General features: G+C 46.0%; 1 protein-coding gene across 1 annotated transcript in view; it reads right to left on the reverse strand.

Annotated features, from left to right (window-relative positions):
* The window catches only part of ERBB4 (erb-b2 receptor tyrosine kinase 4), a 719,874-nt gene that overhangs the window by 294,846 nt on the left and 403,507 nt on the right, over positions 1–21,521 (reverse strand). Inside the window, exon 5 of the mRNA XM_084807761.1 lies at positions 7,991–8,056. Within this exon, the coding sequence (XP_084663887.1) occupies positions 7,991–8,056 (66 nt within the window). The remainder of the gene's footprint in view (positions 1–7,990; positions 8,057–21,521) is intronic.

Here is a 21,521-nt window from a genome sequence, read left to right on the forward strand (position 1 = left end):
ATATATTGCTCCCTCCAAGTTTAACTTACCTAAACATAGAACTATACAGATGCCTTCTTTTTCTAGAAAATTGACAGGACACCATCTGAATTATAGTTTGTCATAACCTGTTTATTGTTACTCTTGGAAACCAGAGTTATAATTGTGATTACAAATTCAAGAAACTTTGGACATTTTATCAGAACCCTAAGATTAATACTGGCATATGTATTAATATTATTAATTTTCTCTAGTTCCTTAAGGCCCTATATTAAGAAACAGACATCTGATCCCATATGATACAGTTACAGCAGGGGGAGGTCTGGGACTCATCTCTTTGTGACACTAAGAATTCAGATGGAGCTGACTGCACATGCAAGATCATTTTCTCATTGGTCTATGACGTAAATGGTCTATTCATATGCTATCTGGCATAGGTTGGCAAAATATGGGCTTCTTCACACCGAGCTTTTATCCTGCTATTGAGATTGGTCACTCACAGAAGTTTGCGGATCCTTTACATGACGTTGTTAACTTCCAGGGTGTCTCCCGCACTAAATAACCTTTATTCCATTTTTTTAAAGATTGGAGATAATGAGCTATTCAAATTACAGTGCTTGAGTTTCACTTGAGTTCCCTTGTGAAAACCCACAATAAGAGAAGCTAGACCAGTGAAACATATGGAAGACTCAGATGGGGGGGGGGTAGGGGTAGGGGAAGGAAGCACATGTAAAGGGAGTCCGTCATGTTCCTGCATTTAAAATGCAAGCAGAAAGTCCATTTTAAATGCAGGATTTTAGGCTGGTGTAGAGATGCTCTATGTCTTACAGTGGAAGGATCTGAGAGTGTTAAAATAGAGAATAAGGATGGCTAATGATTATAATCTACACATTTTGTCTTAGCCTTTGGCTAGGACAATTTTGTTTTACTTCTTTTTGACATGCATTCCCCACAGGGATTATGCCAATCTCCATGAAGATTACAACCAGTCCAAATGGGCTAGCAGGATCAACATGAGCAGCACAGCAACTCTGACGGAAAGCAAGTGACAGGAGTGCCAAACCCACAGGCTTGTAAGTACCACATCCTGTTTTGGCACTGCTATATAGCAGGAGAAGCTGCTACTTAGGAAGACTAGGACATTTGGCATTCAGGAGAATGGATGACTATAATCCCAATAACCTTTCTACTCCTAAAGTAGTTAAATATAAAGTTTACTACAACCATGCCATTTGCATGAATCTCTTCTGGTTATTTTCCCCAACTGTGTGACTGATGCCAAGTTCTTCCTTTCCTAGAATGCCAAGGATTACATATTTGTTTACACTCCCCTATTACTCAGAATGATATTAAAGGCAAAACTGAGGTACTTTGGCCACATCATGAGAAGACAGGATACCCTGGAGGAGACGCTGATGCTAGGGAAAGTGGGAGGCAAAAGGAAGAGGGGCTGACCAAGGGCAAGGTGGATGGATGATATTCTGGAGGTGACGGACTCGACCTTGGGGGAGCTGGGGGTGGCGACGGCCGACAGGCAGCTCTGGAGTGGGCTGGTCCATGAAGTCACAAAGACTCAGAAGCGACTGACCGAATAAACATCAACAAATTACTCAGAATGACCTTCTATGTTGTTGGGTTTTTTTTTAAATGACCTTCTCTGCAGAGCTACAGTGCGGTAACTTTCACAGCTGTGGCAGCATGAATGAGGTGCCCAGATGTGCTGTCCCTGTGTGGATATGTGGTGTCAGTGAGAAAGGCACACTGCTCAATGCAAAGGGCTACATCACTATTTTTGAACCAAACCTCTGGGTGTTTAAAAATCTGGTGTTTGTGCATCATGGTCATGTGTTCTCAAGTATCCTCCTAATTCCTAATTGTGGAAATCATGTCCCCTTGTTTTACTTTGCCTTGTTATTAGTGGACAGCAGTAGTAGGAACAGGGGGGTGACAATGCTTGTTTATACCAGCCTTCCTGAACCTAGTGTTCTTCAGATGTGTATTACAACAGCTTTTCTCAACCTGGATTCTCCCAGATGCCTTAGACTGCAACTCCCAGCATTCCTGACCACTGGGTCATGCTAACTAGGGCTGATGTCCATAACATCTGGAGAACACCAGGTTGAGGAAGGCTGGATTACAATGTGGCTCGCTGGGAGACACTATGAGTTCTAGTTAGGATGTACAAGAATTGCATTTGCAGTGTGAAAACTTGACGGATCTTTCCGGTTCTGCCCTGATGGATTTTGTTTCATTTCCCCTTGCTCTGGTGTCGACTTGATCTGTAGCGAGTTGATCCAATATGTGGATTCCATTCGGGTTTTTTTAATGGTGGCAATTTGTGCAAATGGGATTTGGGGTGGTCTTGAAATTTGCACAAATGGGGTCATATATTTTTTATTTCCACCCATCACCCCCAGTCTTTCAGAAGTCTGCTAGAGCACAGATTCAGCTGTTTGATATGTGTACTCTTGCCTTGTCAGTTTCCTTGTATGTTTCAGCTATCAAGGGGAGCACAGAAGTGGAGTAGGTAACATACAAGGGAACTGACAAGGCGAGACTGTATTATTATTATTATTATTTATTAAATTTATTAATCGCCCAACTGACTGGTCACCCAGCCACTCCATTCTGTATATATCAGAATGGAAACTCTGCAGATCCCATTGGGCTCAAAAGGAACAGAATTCCCAGCATTGCACATCTCCAGTTATCGCCCAACACATCTGGAGGGCACCAGGTTGGGGAAGGCTAGGTTACAAAGTTCTGTGTAATTAATAACTGTGAATATTTCCTTTAATTCTCCATTACACGGATTGTAAATGTACCAAAAGGAGGAGAAATGGGAAATAGCTGGAATCAATAAGAAAGCCTTATGAACATATAAAGTTATTAGTGAAATACAAGGATCTTAATTAAAGATGCCAATGTTTCATTAAAATGTTGGGTTCTCATAATTGATCTATGGCTGCTGGTTCAGCTTTTTCTTTTTGCCTCTCCAGCTCTTCTTTGCATCTTGCTGGCCTTATTGACTATTTTCCCCCTTCGACAGTTTTTCATTTTGAAACAACAAAATGGGAATTTCAAATCCTGGAGCTGATTATTTATATGTGAAAAGTGTTTGTGGTTGGGTCGTATGTCTTCACTCAATAGCACCTCTTGGTCTTCAGAAGCATATAAGCCTTGTCTACAAAGGAACGGATGCTCTCCCTGAATATTCCACATATTTTCTAGTGATGCATACACAAAGATAGCCAGGCTTCAGCCCAGGTTCAGAGGCTTGTAATGCTCACCTCTCAAACAAAAGATTATTATGAGGCACTTGACTTCATCGCTGGTTCGGCTTAATATCTGAACCAGAGATGTGTTCCCCGCTTACCTTTGAACCCATTAACTCAGCCTCCAAATCCCCACCCAAGGGCTTTCCCACAGGCTGCTGCAATGTCAACAGCAAATGACATGGGGAACACTGTTTTCCCACCAGGTGTGATGTTGCTTGAATACTTTCCTGTCACGAAATGATGTTCTGTGCATTGTTTGCTGCCAAATAGGAGACCCCATAAAGCTTCTCAGTGGTTTCTCATTGGCAGCAAATGACATACAGATCATAACTGCCTGCTGGGGGGGCGGTGTCATGGGGATTGTAAGAAAGCCCCATGACCCCCAGGAGGGGAAGACATTTTCCATGTGTCATCTGCTGCCAGGGAGTCTGTAACAAAGTGAAGTGGCAGGTTCGACAGCTGGGCCTGAGGAGGTCTCTGTCAAAAGGCAGGTCCCTCCTCCATGACAGAATCAGGAAGGGAAGGGAGTATAGTAGGAGAGGGCAACGGCTTCTGGGCCGGGGGCCGGATTACCCTCCTGGACCAAGCTGGCAGGCCAGATGACATTGAGAGGGTGGGGCCCCACTCCAAGGCCGCTCTCCTCCCATGAAGTCAACCACCCTGCCCACTTTTCCATTCTTTGAAAAGAATGTGCAAGCAGTACGGGAAGGGGATGAAAAGGGTGGCCTCTGGGGGAGGGGCGCGCAGCACAGGTGTATCTGGTTTCCAGAGAATGAATTTTCTTAGGAGCAATGCAAAGAAGCTGGAGGAGATGGTCTTCCCTCAAGATCACCAGAACATCTGAAGCCCTTCTACTTAAACATCTGAATGTGGAACTCTTTCCTAAGGTGATGTAAGAGAACATTTATTTAGAGTGATGTACATATGCTGTGCATGTTGATCTGGGTATTGTAAAATATTGTGGTTTTATTGTTGTGAAATGCCAGCATATAAATGTTTTTATAAATAAATACAAATAAAGATATGTTTGTATGGGCATGATCCAGCAGAGTGGGAGAGTTATACATGTACTGAATTCTCCTCTTATTAAAATAAATGAGGCTGAAAAATGTTTAAAATTGACTTGTTTGTGCCTTGTATTTTTTTTATGAATGTATCAAAGAAAGACAATAGAATAGTATAAAACAGAAGTATGCAACTTGAAGAGAATATAAAATAGCCCTCCCCAGCAAAATGTTGCCCACTGCTTTTCTAGCATTATAATTTATAATGGCTTGCTAATTGCATAATATTCTGAAGTGATCTCTTCCTCATAATACACACTGTTTATAATTCCTTATTAATTGCCCTCTTAAGTGTGAAAATTTTTATTTACATAGATAATAAGAGAGAGAGAATGAGAGAGAGAGAGAGAGAGAGAGAAACATGCAGCTGGTTGTTCCAGAAAGATTTATAAAGAGAAAGAGAGAGAGAGAAATAGTAAGAAGAAGGCAACACATAAAGCACTCTGGGGTGGACAGTATTCATTCCAGAACAAAAGTATCCAACTGCTATTTTCCCCATGTAATTTGAAATTAAAGATGGGGATTAAGATCTTTCAGCTTTATCCCACCCCCCAGAAAATAATTTGGATCTTAGCATGGGAGGGAAGCTCATTAGAATATTTTCTATTCCCTGACTCCATTAAAAAATGTATTAACATGCAGATGTGCCCTCAAGAGATTTGCTTCTGGAAACAAAACATGTCATTTGGTTATGTGTTAGATGCTTTCATGCACACATCTGAAATAAAATCTGTTTCCTTGTTTAGAAACTTGAGCAGGGGTGGGGTGGGAGGACCTAGAGGATGGATGAATGGTGCTTCAAAACAACATTCATCATATCATACATTTGAGTGCTCCCCCCTTCTTCTTTTTTTGCTCTTGAGCTCATTGATCAAAGCTATCTTTGGTTCCTTCTTCAGAAATGTCTTGACCAAACAAAAGCTAAACAATTTCTGCCAAGATAGGACAAAACATACGAAGCACTGTAAAAAATATTTCCATGTTCACTTGAATAATCATCAGTATTTTTGTTTCCCTTGCTTATAAAGAAGTATTTCCTGAAAATGACAATGCGTCATGAGGGACAATGGAAGCATGCATGATGAAATAATTGTAGCTTTTGATAAGCAGGAATTTCGGAAATAAATATTGGCAGTGTGGTTCATCCAAAATGGCCATATGAAATCTATTTTATACTGGAGAAATGCAGGCACCCACCAGTCCTACGAAAAGCTTGCCCTGCGACTGTCATGCACGCCTTTGTGACCTCCAAATTAGATTACTGTAAAGTACTCTACGTGGGGCTGCCCTTGAAAATTAATCAAAAACTACAGTTGATCTGTGAGTGCACTAGTAAGGTTATTGGGTGGTTCCTGCCACATGAAGCATATAATACCTGTCCTTTGTTTAGTTCATTGGATCTCAGTTGGTTTACAGGCACAATTCAAGGTGCTTTTTTTAACCTTTAAAGCCCGAACAGTCTAGGCTCAAGGTACCAAGGGGCACCTGAACTTGCCCAGTTCATTAGAACATCATCTAAGACCCTGTTGTATGCTCTGCCTGCTTCTGTGTTGATGGCCACTAGAGACAGAGTCTTTTCAGCAGTTCTTCCTAGATTATGGAACTCCCTCTATAGGGAGGTCCATCTGACAGCACCCTCCCACCACCTCTCCTGCACAAAATGGATTTCAGACAGCTTCTGAGTGGATTGAAGGTTGAGTATTTTATACTGCTGTGGGGGTGTGGGAGGATTTTTTCTTCCTGTTGTATGCTATACTTTTGTTGGATATATATATATGTTGGATTAGATTTCGTCAGTTATGTTTTCATATTTTAATGATTTTATAGGTTGCGCCTTTTTAAAGGCATGTGAGAGAGGCATAAATGATTTTACATATCTTTTTGGAACTCAGCTGTCTACATGTTTTCTCATTGCTTTGATGTCAGCAAAGAAGTATAAGAGTATTCTCCTGTGCTTTGGATATCAGTGCTCTATTTCTTTTGTTATTTGTCAATGAATTTTGGTATTCATTTGATAGGAATCAGCTCTGAATGTCTCTTATATGGCCAATGGACTTAAAAAATAAACGTATTTGAAAATTTAATTTCAAAACAACACTACTATGATGTAGTCTCCTAGAGGTTGCTGGGTAAGGCACTCAGCTGATCCACTGAGTCCAGGCTTCCCTGATATTCTCCAAAATAATCCTCTTCCACCACCATCTTACCCACAGAGAGCAGTAGATTTCTTCTTTTTATATTAGGTGTGTGCACTGATCACAAGACTTGGTTCAAGTCCTGATCCTGCCATTCGAAAAACAGCCCAATTCACCTAGGACTGATTTAGAGGCTGCCTGATTCGACTGGGGCAGGGGACAGGGAGGGAATCCAAATCTTAATTTGGAAGTTCAGTGCTTCATGCCTCCCATGGACTACCATTGGAAATCAACAAATGGTTATAACATGTTTTCTGTTTGACAGAAGTTGAACTGGATAAACTTTGCAGGAATCGTAGCCACCTATGAGGGGAAGACTCCTGCCATACTTCAGACAGATAAGTCTAGAAGTTTTTGTGCTAGGCACCCTTAATTGTTTTTGAAGGTAAATGCCAATAACATTTTTATTTCTTGCCAGAATAGATGAAATTTGAATGATGCTTCAGATGAATAGGTGCAGAGGTTTTGTGCAAGAATAGCCTTTACAGTTTGGAGATTTATTTATTTTTTAAAGGATGAGCTTATAACCCCGAAGGGGTGTGTGTGTTGTGGACATGAAAATCACATGTAGCATAGACATAGCCCTAGGTAAGAAATGTGAAAAAATGTGAAAAGATGGGTGCAGTGTTTTTGTAAAAGGGGAGTCTTCAAAAACGTTTGGTGGGGAGTGATGTAATTTGCTTCCTCTTCCCTCTCCATTTTTAAAAAAGGTGTATATAAAATCCATGATATAGATGTCAGCGGGCAAGAAGTCTGAAAAATCTCAGAAGGATAGGTGCAAGGGCTAGGGAGCTATGATTAATAAAATATGGTTTAAGGCTCTTTTGGTCTTCTGCTTAATTGGTACCAAAATCACAGCATGTGAAAGAGGACAGGAGTTGATGATAGATGTGGAGCATACAGTGGCAGAGGCAGAAGGACTGGAACATCCTGCATTTTCCAAGCAGACACCCAGTGCTACACCAACTACCCCACAGACTTTGCCACACCTCTTTTAAGATTCCTGCTCTTGGGGGGGCGAACTAGTAAAGAGCACTGAACACTGAATTGGTCCTGCAATATATTACTTCAACATCCCTGCCCCAAAGCACTGAGATTGGGCAGCCCTGGTAAAACCATCGACTGTGATTAGAAGCCAGAGCTGTCAGTCACAAAACATAGCCCCCACACACTGCCTCCTCTCCCTTGAAGAGGACTGATACTTCAAGCAGAAATAACTCTGTTCATTGGTACATTCAGGTATTTTTTTCATGTAGTGGAAAATTAAAAAAATTAAAAAAATGAGTCCCCACTGTCAGTCTGACCTTGTGGCATGGTCCATTTTACTACTTCAAGATTCTACCATTTTATTCCATATCTTTCTGCTGCATAGAAACTTCTCACTGATGACTGCTAGGAAGATGGTTGTTAACAGGTATTAAATCTGGCCCCCTTTTCGCTTTATATTCTTCTTTTCTTAATCTAACATACTTACAGCTCTGGCACTGATCTGCCGAAGGTCCCCAACACTGGTTTCCACAGGACTTGTGACACGGCCCACCTTCGAGGAGAGAAGAGACAAAATAAAAAAGATGATTCAGAGACTGGATTTTTCAGTGCCTTTAAGCCTGGGCCTGGAATGACTCCTTAAGGGAAGCCACTATTGCAGTTTTAAGAGAATGTTATGCTTTACCACAATTGAAAGATTGGCAGTAAAAGGGCTCCTTGGAAACCCTACACCTGAGGAAAGGGAAAGGGAAGGCTCCTCCTGTGCAAGCACCGGGTCATTACTGACCCCTAGAGGGACGCCGCTTTCGCTGGCGTTTTCATGGCAGACTGTAGCGGGGTGGTTTGCCATTGCCTTCCCCAGTCGTGACTACCTTTCCCCCAGCAAGCTGGGTGCTCATTTTACCGACCTCGGAAGGATGGAAGGCTGAGTTGACCCAAGCCGGCTACCCGAGACCCAGCTTCCGCTGGGATCGAACTCAGGTCGTGGGGAGAGTTTCGGTTGTAATACTGCCGCCTACCACTCTGCGCCACACGAGGCTCTAACCCTACACCTAGTTTCAAACATATATGGACTGGAGGTAATTTATGGTGGAGCTTTGCGCACCACTTTCTGTTAGCTCATTTCCAGCTTCGTATCGTATTTCTGTGAGCATGCTGAGCAGCAGCAGCAAGGAGAGAAATGTAGGGGCAGGACTTTTTTTTACAAGTAGATAAAAGCTAGCACAGCCTATGGAATAAATTCTTCAAAGATTTTCTTTTTAAAAGCATAATGTCATATGCATGGTGGCTTAACAAAACTGACAGATTCTTCTTACCAATTAATGCAATATTGCTTTGATTCTTCTACTAAGCACTGCTGATACACAGCCTCCTGCATTTACCCACAGAAATGTATATTTTCAATTAATTTTTGTTCATTATAACAGAATGCTCTATGAAAATCACAGGGAATTACCTTTCCCATTTCTTGATTAAAACCCCTTTTCATTTAGTTGGAAAACTAATTATGAATGTATTAATCATTATATGTCAGTTGTGTGCTTACCACTACCTCTGGCCTGTTAGGTCAGGTGTGTTTATGTTGGAAGACCTCACAATTTTTAATCTATGGCAGGGAGAGAAATGCTGCATGCTTCCTCTGTCCTTCGCATAACTTGCAAAAACAGGAATCCCCTCATCGATTCCTCTCTGGGAATTTAGGGATGACCAAATCTGTCTAGTTTGATTTCACAGATCTTATCCCCAGCTCCATGTCCATTCAATGCTGGTTCCATGTGGATACGGGTTTTTCAATGAAAAATATCGGGCTGTGGGTTTTTTTGCATGTTTTTGAAAATGTGCTCATTTTTGTCTACATTGCCAATTGTAGGCATTTTTGTATACATCCACCCATTGAGTAAAGAATGTTTGTACACATTTTTGAGATGTGTGAATTTTTGTTCATGCATGTTTTAAATGTGCACGTTTAATCAGATGCATTTTTCCTGTTCCATGGAATGAATCACGAGTCCTGAAATGTATGGATTTGGGGACACGAGGTGCATCTGGGTCTGCGTCTGTTTCTGTGTGGGATTGGGGAAATCTGCCAAAAAATTCCAACAGTGGATTCCTCATCCTTTCCTATCTGGGATACATCAAATTCTCTTAAAGAGCCCAAAATTAAACTTGGGTTTTTGTGGGTACATGACGAAACTGGCTGTATGCCCAAGGCCAGCAGCGATTACTGAGGTGGGTCGCTTGAAGGAACTACTCACTGCTGCTGGGTGATCAAGGTGGCATGTTGCAGGCTCAGTTGCCAACTGGCTAGCACTCCTGTTGACATCAGCAACCCCTGCTTACCACTCAGCAGCCAGGCGCTTGTTCAGGGCTGATTGTGACACCTCAGGCCTCCCCTATTGCTTCCTTGCACTTGCTGGTAGGGCAGGATGTATTGTGCTTGTCTGGATCTGTTTTTATGTTTCATAAAGTTTTATTTTTGGCCTGTATTTTATTACTGTTTATTATTTACTGTTAACTGCCTTGAGTACTGTTTTTAGCAGAAGGGTGGGATACACATTAAATGTAGTAACTCCCGATCCTTCCAGCAGACACACTTTGGCAAACTGACACAAGACGCCCAAATCAGTGAGACTTCTTTCTTTATTGCAGGAAACCTCACGACAAAAGCTTAATGATTACACTCTTCAGAAATCATATCGCTCACTGTAGTTCCAGAACATCCACACCATGGGTTTCCCCACTGACATCTCTGAGACTCCAAACACAGGGGAAGGGGCTCAAGATTCCTTCAGTCATCCTTCCCAGGCAATTGAGGACAAGATACAGTAACCTGAATGATTCCTGGGATCAATCTTCCCCAGGGATGTCACAAGCACCTGCCTTCATCTGGGAGGCTGGTGGACTCCTGCACACCTGGTCCTCTGGACCCTGCTCACTGAGATGTGGGGCACTGATAAACCTGGTTGCCGAGCACCCCAGAGCTCGACAAGTGGCAGGGAGAAGCCTGATGTTGTTGCTGCGTGTGCCCCCACCACTCTCGCGATCTCCTCCTTGCAAGGAGGAGACAGCAAGAGATGTTGGGGCGTGCAAAGCGCCGAGGACCCGTCCTGCCCCCATCGGCTATCAAGGAAGCCCTTAACAGCTGATAGGGCCAGCATGAGGCCTTAGCATCCCAACCTTTCTATCATCTCCTTCTCATGAGGAGGAGATGGCTAGAGCCCTTGGGGCACACACGTGGTGCCAAGGACTCTGGCAGCCAAGCCCTTGTGTGCACGAGGGCTTGACTGCCAGAGTCCTCAGTGCACAGAGGAGGGGCGAATCAGGTGGGTTGGTGGGCAGGGGCGGGTGAAAGAGGCTCACCGAGCAGGTCCAGGCCGCGCGAGCAGAGGGAGGAGGCTCATAGAGCTCCCCTGCACTCCAGACGGAGATGGGTCCGTCCATCTCTACCCTTCCCAGGCAATCAAAGCCATGAATTTCCACAATTGACACAAGGAACTGGAATGATTCCTGGGGTCATCCAGGCAATCAAAGGAAAGAGTTCTAGGAAAAGCCCAAGCAAATCCACACCCACAGAGACTTTGCCCAACCTTTTTGGGATCTCTGCACCACAAGGTCAAGGCATAGAGTAAACCCACACAACCCGCACAAGCAGAGAGTTCCATGCCATCGCTTTTGCCTTGGTAACTCTATGCTACATGAGTAGGGATGTACGAAAGTCACTTACCTTTTTGCAGATGTGATTTGCGGTGGGAGGCACTCCGTCTCTCCCCCCGGAATCCTCGATGGGGGGGGAGGTGATCTGGTCCTCCCCCCTGAAATCCTGCCCAGCTGGCTCCGCGGAGCAGCCAGCCAGGGCTGTCTGCAGCCGGAGTTCCGGCCGCGGACTGGCTGCTGCGGATGCAAATGGCGGCTGCCATAGCGGCCGCCATTTGCGTCCAGCCAGGCTGCCATGATAGGCTACATAAGTATTTACGCAGCCTATCATGGCAGGCAAAAAAAAAAAAAAACAGCATATGCAAATGCGCCGCCATTTGCGTACGCACTTTTTTTTTTTCCCCCCCGAAGTCAGCCGTGATAGGCTATGTAAATCTTTACGTAGCCTATCACGGCTGACTTTGAAAATCTAGCTGTGATAGGCTATGTAAATCTTTACGTAGCCTATCAATTTTTATTTTTTTTTACTTTACTTTTTTCTTTCGCGGCCGGAGAGGCGGGGTGCTCCCCCCCAGCCAGAATTTCAGCAGGGAGGGATGGGGCGCCTCCCCCTGGCCAGAATTTCGGCGGGGAGGGGCGGGGCGCCTCCCCACCCACCAAGAATTTCAGGGGGAGAAACGGAGCACTCCCCCCCCCCAAAAAAAAGCTGCGGGACCAGGTAAGGGACTTTCGTCCATCCCTAGTTAATAGTCTATGAAAAGCATCACAGTTCTTCTCATGGCAAGTCCTTAGCAATCCAAAGTTCCAATTAGAAAGTGAGTCCATGTGCAGAGTGCCTCCAGAGGGTCAGATGATGGTAGATCCAAACAGAGAGTTTCAGGCAATGAAGATGAGATGCTCCTGGCAAGAGAAGCCTCGTTTTTGCATCATCTTGAAAGGGGAAGGCATGACTGTAAGATACCTCCTGACAGACAAGGGCTTTTGTCCTTTCAGCAAGGCCTCTCCCCTAACAGGTCATCAGTGCTCAGCCCTCCAGTGTTGACACTTCAACCTGGGTGACCCTTCTGCAAACCCCACCCCACTTCTGTCAGGTTCTCATGAAGAGCTTCCAGCCTCCCTGCTTGCCGAGGCCAGACCAGCAGGTGGACAGGGAGAAGGGTGACTCCCTTCTGGCTCTGCTCTGGAACACTGGCAGAATCACACAGATCCTGACATTCCACAGGCTGAATAGGCCCAGACCCTTCCAGACGACTTCTAATCAATTTCTAGCAATAAACTACAAGGCCCACTGCAGTGCTGAAGCCGGGCCCGACATTAAATAGAGAATAGAGCTGCACCCCCGCCCCCTTCCAGTTCCCAGCATAGGCCATCAACCAAGGTGACCAAAAATTCTGGTCTTACTGTCATATCCCCACCATCTTACTCTCATACCCTGGCTGAAAATTCCTCTACTAAGAATTGTGGATATTAACCATGAGCTTGGAAAGGGAAGGCATGCTTGTGGCACATTTGAAATTTCTCTGCTCTACAGAAGAAGACATTGTTACATATGTATAACATCAACAGGTCACCAGAAACCACATTCTCCAGCCAAATTTCACCGCTTTCTGACACTTACACGATGTTGATAGAATCTACTGATTATGTTGTACAGCAATTACACATGTATGCCAACCACCTCATTAAAAGCATCAGCTCCGTGATGCAACAAAGTTCATTTAAGGCAATTATGCCTGGGAAACACAGTTGCTGATATCAGCATATAATTTCCTGTCACTGCCTGGCTTCGTTTATTGGAACCAGAACTTACATTACGGCAAGCTCATTCTGGCTGACAGGAAGGGGACTCCATGTGGCACAAATGATACAACTTTAACCCATAATGATGACAATTCTTATTTAAAAAAATCTACTGAAGCACTGTGCAGAAAGCTAATAACAACACCAAACTGCCTTGGAGGATAGGAGGTTAGAAATGAAGGAGGGAGTGGGGGAGACAAACAAGCTCTGAAGACCTATGGAAAACTTTCAGTAAAGATCAGTTGTGAATTGGGGTGATGACTTACACGGACTCAAATTCTGCCCAAGTCTATTCTAGTTAGGGATGGACGAAAGGGACTTACCTTGTCCAGCACCTTGCTTCGCAGTGGGGGGGAGGCGCTTCGGTTCTCCCCCCGAAGTTCAGGCGAGGGGGGGAGGCGCCTCGCCTCGCCCAGCCGATATTCAGGCCAGGGGGGGACGCACCCCATCCCTCGCCGGCGAAATTCAGGCCGGGGAGGAGCGCCCCGTCTCCCCGGCCGCGAAATAAAAAAGTAAAAAAAACACAAAAAACACCCGTGATAGGCTACGTAACGATTTGCGTAGCCTATCACGGCTAGATTTCCAAAGTCAGCCGTGATAGGCTACATAAATCGTCACGTAGCCTATCACGGGTGACTTTGGAAAAAAAAAAAGCGCGTACACATGGGGCGCCGCCATTTGCGTTCCTTATTTTGGCATGTCTAGTCTACGTAAAGATTTACGTAGACTACGGCGAAAATAAGGGCAACGCAAATAGCGTTCCCTTATTTTCGCCGTAGTCTACGTAAATCTTTACGTAGACTACCCCTGTCCAAATAAGGAACGCAAATGGCCGCCATTTGCGTATGTGTTTTTTTTTCCCCCCCAAAGTCACCCGTGATAAACTACGTGACGATTTACGTAGCCTATCACAGCTGACTTTGGAAATCTAGCCGTGATAGGCTACGTAAATCGTCATGTAGCCTATCACGGGTGTTTTTTTTTTTTTTTACTGTACTTTTTTATTTTGTAATGGTTAGGGATGGCAGAGAATTTCTCCCTGAAACTTCGGGGGGCTGAGCGCCACCGTGTTCGGCCCCCCGAACAAGTTTCGGGGAGAAATCCTCCGCACCCCCCCGCCCCCCGCACCCCCCCCCGGGATGGGACTTACCTTCCCTGAATGTCCCTCCCGGCGGCGGGTCCAGCTAGCGGTTCGTCGGGTGTTCGAGCGGGGCGGGAGCGGCAGCCGGTCTTTCGACCGGCTGCCGCCCCCGCCATTGCAATAAAAGAAAAAAAAAAAACGTCCCCTGATAGGCTACGTGACGATTCACGTAGCCTATCACGGCTAGATTTGCAAAGTCAGCCGTGATAGGCTACGTCAATCGTCACGTAGCCTATCACGGGTGACTTAAAAAAAAAAAAAAAAAAGTGTGTACGGATAATGGCGGCCCCCATAGGGAGCCGCCATTCCCGTTCCTTATTTGGTCGCTGTAGTCTACGTAAATGTTTACGTAGACTACGGCGAAAATAAGGGCAACGCTATTTGCGTTGCCCTTATTTTCGCCGTAGTCTACGTAAACATTTACGTAGACTACAGGAACTAAATAAGGAACACGAATGGCGGCTCCCTATGGGGGCCGCCATTCGCGTACGCGCTTTTTTTTTTTTTTAAGTCACCCGTGATAGGCTACGTGACGATTCACGTAGCCTATCACGGCTGACTTTGCAGATCTAGCCGTGATAGGCTATGTGAATCGTCATGTAGCCTATCAGGGGGCGTGTTTTGTTTTTTTTTTAACTTTCACGTTCGCGGCTGGGTGAGGCGGGAAGCCTCCCCCCCGGCCTGAATTTCGGCCGGGCGAGGCGGGAAGCCTCCCCCCCCGGACTGAACTTCACGGGGGGAGCAGCTAAGCGCTCCCCCCCACCGCGAACAAGCTGCGAGAAAAGGTAAGTGACTTTCATCCACCCCTAGTAATGGTGGCGGGCCGGCGGCGTCAGCCAGTCAGGGGACCGGCCGCCGCCCCCGCCCCCACCGAAACGCTGCCGAACCGACTCCAGGACCCGCCGCCGAGAGGGACATTCGCCGAAGGTAAGTCCCATCCTGGGGGGGGAGGGGGGCCGGCGGAGAATTTCCCCAACACTTTCGGGGGGCCGAATGCGTCGGCACCCGGCCTCCCAAAGATTCGTGGAGAAATTCTCCGCCATCCCTAATTCTACTTCATATATATTGCTTGTCATATATAACTCATCCCTGCTACAGAAATGCAGTAGTGCCCAACCCAAATGATAACACCCCGCCCCCGATCTTTCACTTCTGACCAAATAATGGAGACTCCATTTTTTTTTAACCTGGGAATTAGTCCCGTTGAACTCAGTGGGACTTCTTTCTGAGTAGACACACAAGGATAATTACAGCATCTCACAGCTGATATTTCAAGGACATTGAAGGCAAATTACAGGTTCCCCTCTATTTAAGTTCATAATAATCTATTCAGATGCACACAGAGGATACAATCCATCCAAAGTTAAGCAAAATTTTATTTCCACCAATTTCAGTGCTAGAGAGTTAAACATGTGCTCTCTCCCTTACAGTGAAGTAGCCAAGATGTTCAAAGGTGAGCTTGTAGGTACACCTATGCAGGAGATCCACCACTGCTGTTCTGGCAGCACTCAAGATTCTGCACTAATTGCGGCCGAGCTTTCCACACACTTTGAGCAGCAAGGACTCTTACAGATGGTGAATGTACAATGGCAAGAGAGGAAAGTGGTTGGTTCCTAAGCACAGGAAAGGAGTGGGTGTTTATGAATGGGGTACCTACCAACATAACAGAATGAGTTAATGTTGTTCAGAAAACCTAACCTTAGAAGGCCTGCTGAAGTGGAACACTTTTGTACCATTCCACTTGCCCAAATAAGGGGTTTTAAGAATGTGCAGGATCTATCCCATTATTTCCACAGAGTTTTCTGATGTTCAGATCCACATCTTGCTAGGGGAGTGTCTCCAGCAGTGATTTACTCCGAGCTGACTGGGAATTGAGGTCGTTAGGGATACATGACATCATGGCCACCCAGAGGCAACCCTGGAGCTTATCAGGGAAAAACCAGATTTCCTGAGACTGCTTAAAGTCCGATTGTTTCCCTCAAATTGGGTTCTCCCTGGTATAGTTGCTGTGTGCCCCAACCCCTGAGTTTACCTCGGGTATGCTAGGCCTGCCCAGGGGTGTCCTTTTCACCGTGACCCCAGTCAAGGGGTGTTTTCTGTGTGTTTCCTGTCCCTGCACAAACCAATTAGTGTCTACTCAGAAGTAACTCCCATTGTGCTCAATGAGGCTTGTCCCCTGAATGCCCACATCAGAATTTACAGAGATCCCCCTCAATCGAAATGGCACAGTTTAAAGCACATTCCCTAAATGCTCTAAAGAGCGATCTCAAGGTTCCGATTCTCTCTTGTTTGGTTCATTGCCTTAGGAAGTAACTACTTTACAGCTTTGTTATAGAGATACTGCACAGTATCGGTTTGGTTAGAAAAGGGGCTGGTTTCTAGGGATGGCGGAGAATTTCTCCACAAATCTTGGGGAGGCCGAATGCCAACGCATTCGGCCCCGTGAAATTGGCGGTGAAATTCTCCACCCCCCCACCCCCCTGGGATGGGACTTACCTCCCTCGAATGTCCCTCTCGGCGGCGGGTCCCGGCGGCGTTTCGGCGGGGGCGGGGGCTGGTCTTCCAACTGGCTGCCGCCGCCGCCGTTACAAAGTGAATGTAAAAAAACAACAACACACACCCATGATAGGCTACGTAACGATTTACGTAGCCTATCACGGCTGACTTTGGAAATCTAGCCGTGATAGGCTACGTAAATCGTTACGTAGCCTATCACGTGTGTGTGTGTGTTTTTTTACATTCACTTTTTTATTTCGCGGTCGGGGAGACGGGGCGCTTCTCCCCAGCCTGAATTTCGGCCAGGCGAGGCGGGGCACCTCCCCCCCCGGCCTGAACTTCGGGGGGAGAACCGAAGTGCCTCCCCCCCACCGTGAAGCAAGCTGCGGGACCAGGTAAGTGACTTTCGTACATCCCTACTGGTTTCCCATGTCTGTGTTCTCCCGCCCCTTTCCCAGCACAAGCATCTGTTTGTCTACTCAGAAGTAACTCCCATTATACTCAATGAGGCTTGCCCTCTGAATGCCCACACAGAATTTACAGAAAACCCAGTGAACTGAAGTTTAAAGCCTGTAAACGTCTTCACCGAACCTGAGATTCTCCACATCTTGGTTTATTGCCTTAGGAAGTAACTACTTCATACTTTCCTTACAGAGATCCTGTGGTTTGAAAGGGGGCTGGTTTCCCATCCTTGTGTCCCCCCCACATCTTTCTCAGCATAAGCATATGTGTGTCTATTTGGAAGTAACTCCCATTGTGCTCAATGAAGCTTGCTCCAGAAATGCAGGTGCATCTGGACCTTCAGGGGAAAGGAGAAAGGGGGAGAGCGGGGTTGGGGGGAAGTCTCTCTTATTGGTTCAGCAGCCCCTGCCAGTCAGATGATGTTCACTCCAACCCCCACCCCCACCAGGAAGTGATGGGGTTCTGTGAAGTGATTTTTACTGGTGAGGAGCACTCCCTCATGGAGCCCTGCATGGACCAAAGTGCAGCAAAGGCGCAAAGCCGATTCTGTTAAAAAAAATCTGGTACTCCTCCATTCGCTTCTCCTTCCGTTGTCATGGAGACGTGGTCTTGGATATCAATAGAAACCGTGACAGGTGCCTCAGATATCTTGCTTTTAGGAACTGCAAGTCTACGTTGCATTAGGCATCTGAATGTAGATGGTGTCCATAACTTTCAATGGGATTTGAATCTGAGTTCACATCCAGATAGACATCCAAATGTCCTCTGCTTTCAGTGGGATGTGTATTTGGCTGTGTATCCAGATGTGCACCACCATTCTGAAACCTTAGCTAGCTTACAGAAGATATTTGCGCATCCAGTCATGGATAATCCTTTTCTGGACAGAAAATGGACTGGATAGAAGGTAGGTTTGGGATAATTGTCTACACTTGTGAGTCTATGTTATCTGAAATCAAACCTGCCAGGGTACCATGGCACTTTGATCCTTTGTCACCCTGCCCTGCTACATGTGCAGCTTGTGGCAGAGCTACCGGGGTCCCTTGAGCAACTGTTAATGCTTTCTACTTCCCTCCCAACTGGGCGGAAGGGAAAATATGTTCAAACGACTGCATGTTGGCAGGCAAGATTACTTTGATGGCACTGTAATTGGTAGAAGACATTTGGCTACATCACATATTATATTGCCTCTATATGGAGACAACTTCAGTATATAGAAAAATGAGTACCATCAGTGTACACTGCCACATATTCAAATAACAAAGGTGTATTTTTCATATTTGAAAACTGTTGAGTGCTGTGGCTTACAAACTTGTGCACATGGCAGAATGGACACTTGATTTTTATTCATGACAGCATGTACAGGTAGGCAAAGTTTTTAGAATAACAGTTAAGGGAAACTGTTGATGCACAGGCCATTGGAGAGTTGTAAATGCAAAATATTCTCAGGGAATCCTTATTTTCTAATCTATGACCTCATAGGGGTCATAGATCAAATCAACTCCATGTTCTTACAGAAAGAAGCAATGAAGTGAGCAACCAAATGCCATTAGTTGAAGCAGTTTGATAATGATCTCCTGATCGAGACACCTTCCTACTTGTGCATGTCCTCAAATTAGAGATGTACAAGAATTTTGTTTCAGTTTGCAAATCATCAGAAGTTGCCCTGTTTGCAACCCTGAATGTGAATGGGAGTGAGTTTTTCAGGAAATGCTTGCAAATTCTAAAACTGCAATCACATTCAAAAAATGCATTAAAAAAAATAATGCACATGTTAAAATGTGCATTTATAAAACAACACACTTTTATGCTTGAGTCAATGGCAGAAAGCGCGCTTTTGGAAAATGCTAGGGATGTACGAAAGGTACTTACCTTTCGGGGATTATGCTGATGGTGCGGGGGGAGGCGTTCCGTACCTCCCCCCAGAATCCTCACCAGGGGGGGAGGCGCTCCGTTCCTCCCCCCCCTCGGAATCCTGGCCGGCCGGCTGTGCTCCGCAGCGATTCTGTGGAGCCGCCAGCCGGCTCCGCCAGCAGCTGGACATCCGGCCGCTGGCTAGCAGGGACGCAAATGGCGGCGGCCGTAGCCGCGGCCGTTTGCGTCCCTGCAGTCAGCCATGATAGGCTTCGTAAATCTTTATGTAGCCTATCACGGCTGATTAAAAAAAAAAAAAAACGCGTGTATGCAAATGACGGCGGCCATGGCAGCCGCCATTTGCGTTCCTTATTTTGGCACGTCTTAGTCTACGTAAACATTTACGTAGACTAAGACGGCGAAAATAAGGGGAACACAAATAGCGTAGCATCTACGCTATTTGCGTTCCCCTTATTTTTGCCATGGCCACCGCCATTTGCGTACGCACTTTTTTTTTTTAAGTCAGCCATGATAGGCTACGTAAAGATTTACGTAGCCTATCACGGTGTTTTTTAAAAATCTAGCCGTGATAGGCTACGTAAATCTTTACATAGCCTATCACGTTTTGTTGTTGTTTTTTTAAACCTGGAAATGGCAGCGGCGGCAGCCAGTCAGAAGAACGGCCGCTGCAGCCGCCACCGCCGAACCGCCGCCGAACCGCCGCCAAACTGCCGCCAGAGCTGCCGCCGCCAGGAAGATCCACCCCAGGTAAGTCCCGTGGCGGGGGGGTGGGGGTGGCGGGCTGTTCCGCCACCGATTTTGGGGGCCGAATGCGCTGGCATTCGGCCTCCCTGAGATCCATGTCGGAACTTTTGTACATCCCTAGAAAATGCACATGAAAATGCACACTTTCCCCATTCGAATGAAAAGGAAATCAGGTTGCAAATGAAAAGAGGACTGAGGTGAACTGAGCTTCGGAGTGTAGTTTGGGGGTAGTCTACATGGAAATGGAATGAGAAGTGCTTCTGGTATTATCCGGATTTTAATGAAATCACTTTTGGTCTGTCCCAGGCACATAAAGCAAAAAGTACAGAGCAAGCGCTACCTTAAAACCCACTTTTCACGGTTAAACTGCACTTTAATTACTTTACAGTTGGATGGGTGGACTCCCGCTAGTAGAAGCTAACATCGTCAACCCCACAGATGCTGCTCCACCAATGACAGAGGCTTGCTCCCGCCCCTCTCCATGCTCCCCTGCTCAGGGAATTTTCATGGAAGAGGTAAGTAATGTTGGATAGTTTACTCTGTGCCTCTCCCCCTCACATCCACCAACCAGCAATACTGAAGCCCGGGGACAGACTGACGGGCAGGAAGACAGGAGCCGCCTAAGTCCTGCATGGAGGGAAAGGGCTGGCATTGCCTCCCTCTGCTCGTGCTCTGGAGTCTGCAGCAGGGACTGCTGCTGCTGCTACTACTGCCTCCACTTCCCCAATCTGGACTAAGCCTCCTCCTCACAAACACACAGGAAAATCACACACACAGGGGACTATTCTGAAGGGGAGACATGAATGAATCAGTGGCTGCTATCTGTGAATGGAAAAAGCAAACTGCTGCGTTACCCTGAAGGGCAATTCTGTGACTGGGGAGGTTTGTATTCCCAGCCCTGTCTATGCTCCCTTGCTGTACTGGCCACCCTTTCTCCTTCCCTTCATATTCCTTAGTTGCAGGTGTATTTCCTGATTGAAGTTGTAGGTGTATCATTACTGTGAAGTTGCAGGTGTATTGCAACTGCAAAGTATTGAAGTTGTAGGTGTATCATTACTGCGAAGTTGCAGGTGTATTGCAACTGCAAAGTATTGAGGCTGGCCACGCTCTCTCCTTCTCTTCTGAGTAGTCCTTAGTTGTAGGTGTATCACACCATTGTGAAGTTGTAGGTGTATCGCAGTAATGTGACTGCGGAATACCATGGCTCCTGTCCTGCTCCTGGCTGCCCTTTCTCCCTCAGCTCAGTGTATTCTTTATTATGCACTACATATAAGCCAGCTACTCCACTATTGTGAATGAAACAGCACTACTGCTATTATGAATGGGAAAAGGTAGGGATAGCAGAGAATTTCTCCCCGAATCTCCGGGAGGCCGAATGCCAATGCATTCGGCCCCCCGAAATTGGTGGTGAAATTCTCCGCCGCCCCCCCCCCCCGGGATGGGACTTACCTCGTGCGAATGTCCCTCTCGGCAGCGGGTCCCGGCGGCGTTTCAGCGGGGATGGCGGTGGCAGCCGGTCTTCTGACCGGCTGCCGCCGCTGCCATTGCAAAATAAAAAAGGAAAGTAAAAAAAAAAAACACACCCGTGATGTGTTTGGCACGTCTAGTCTATGTAAAGATTTATTTACATGTAAAGACTTACGTAGACTACGGTGAAAATAAGGGCAACGCAAATAGCGTGCCCTTATTTTCACTGTAGTCTACGTAAATCTTTATGTAGACTACCCGGGACCAAATAAGGAATGCAAATTGCGGCGCCCCATGGGTGCCGCCATTTGCGTACGAGCTTTTTTTTTTTCAAAGTCACCCGTGATAAGCTACGTGACGATTTACATAGCCTATCATGGCT

This window comes from Heloderma suspectum, chromosome 1 (assembly GCF_057233095.1).
Source record: "Heloderma suspectum isolate Gila_16-S chromosome 1, 16-S_ref, whole genome shotgun sequence".
NCBI classification, from domain to species: Eukaryota; Metazoa; Chordata; class Lepidosauria; order Squamata; family Helodermatidae; genus Heloderma; species Heloderma suspectum.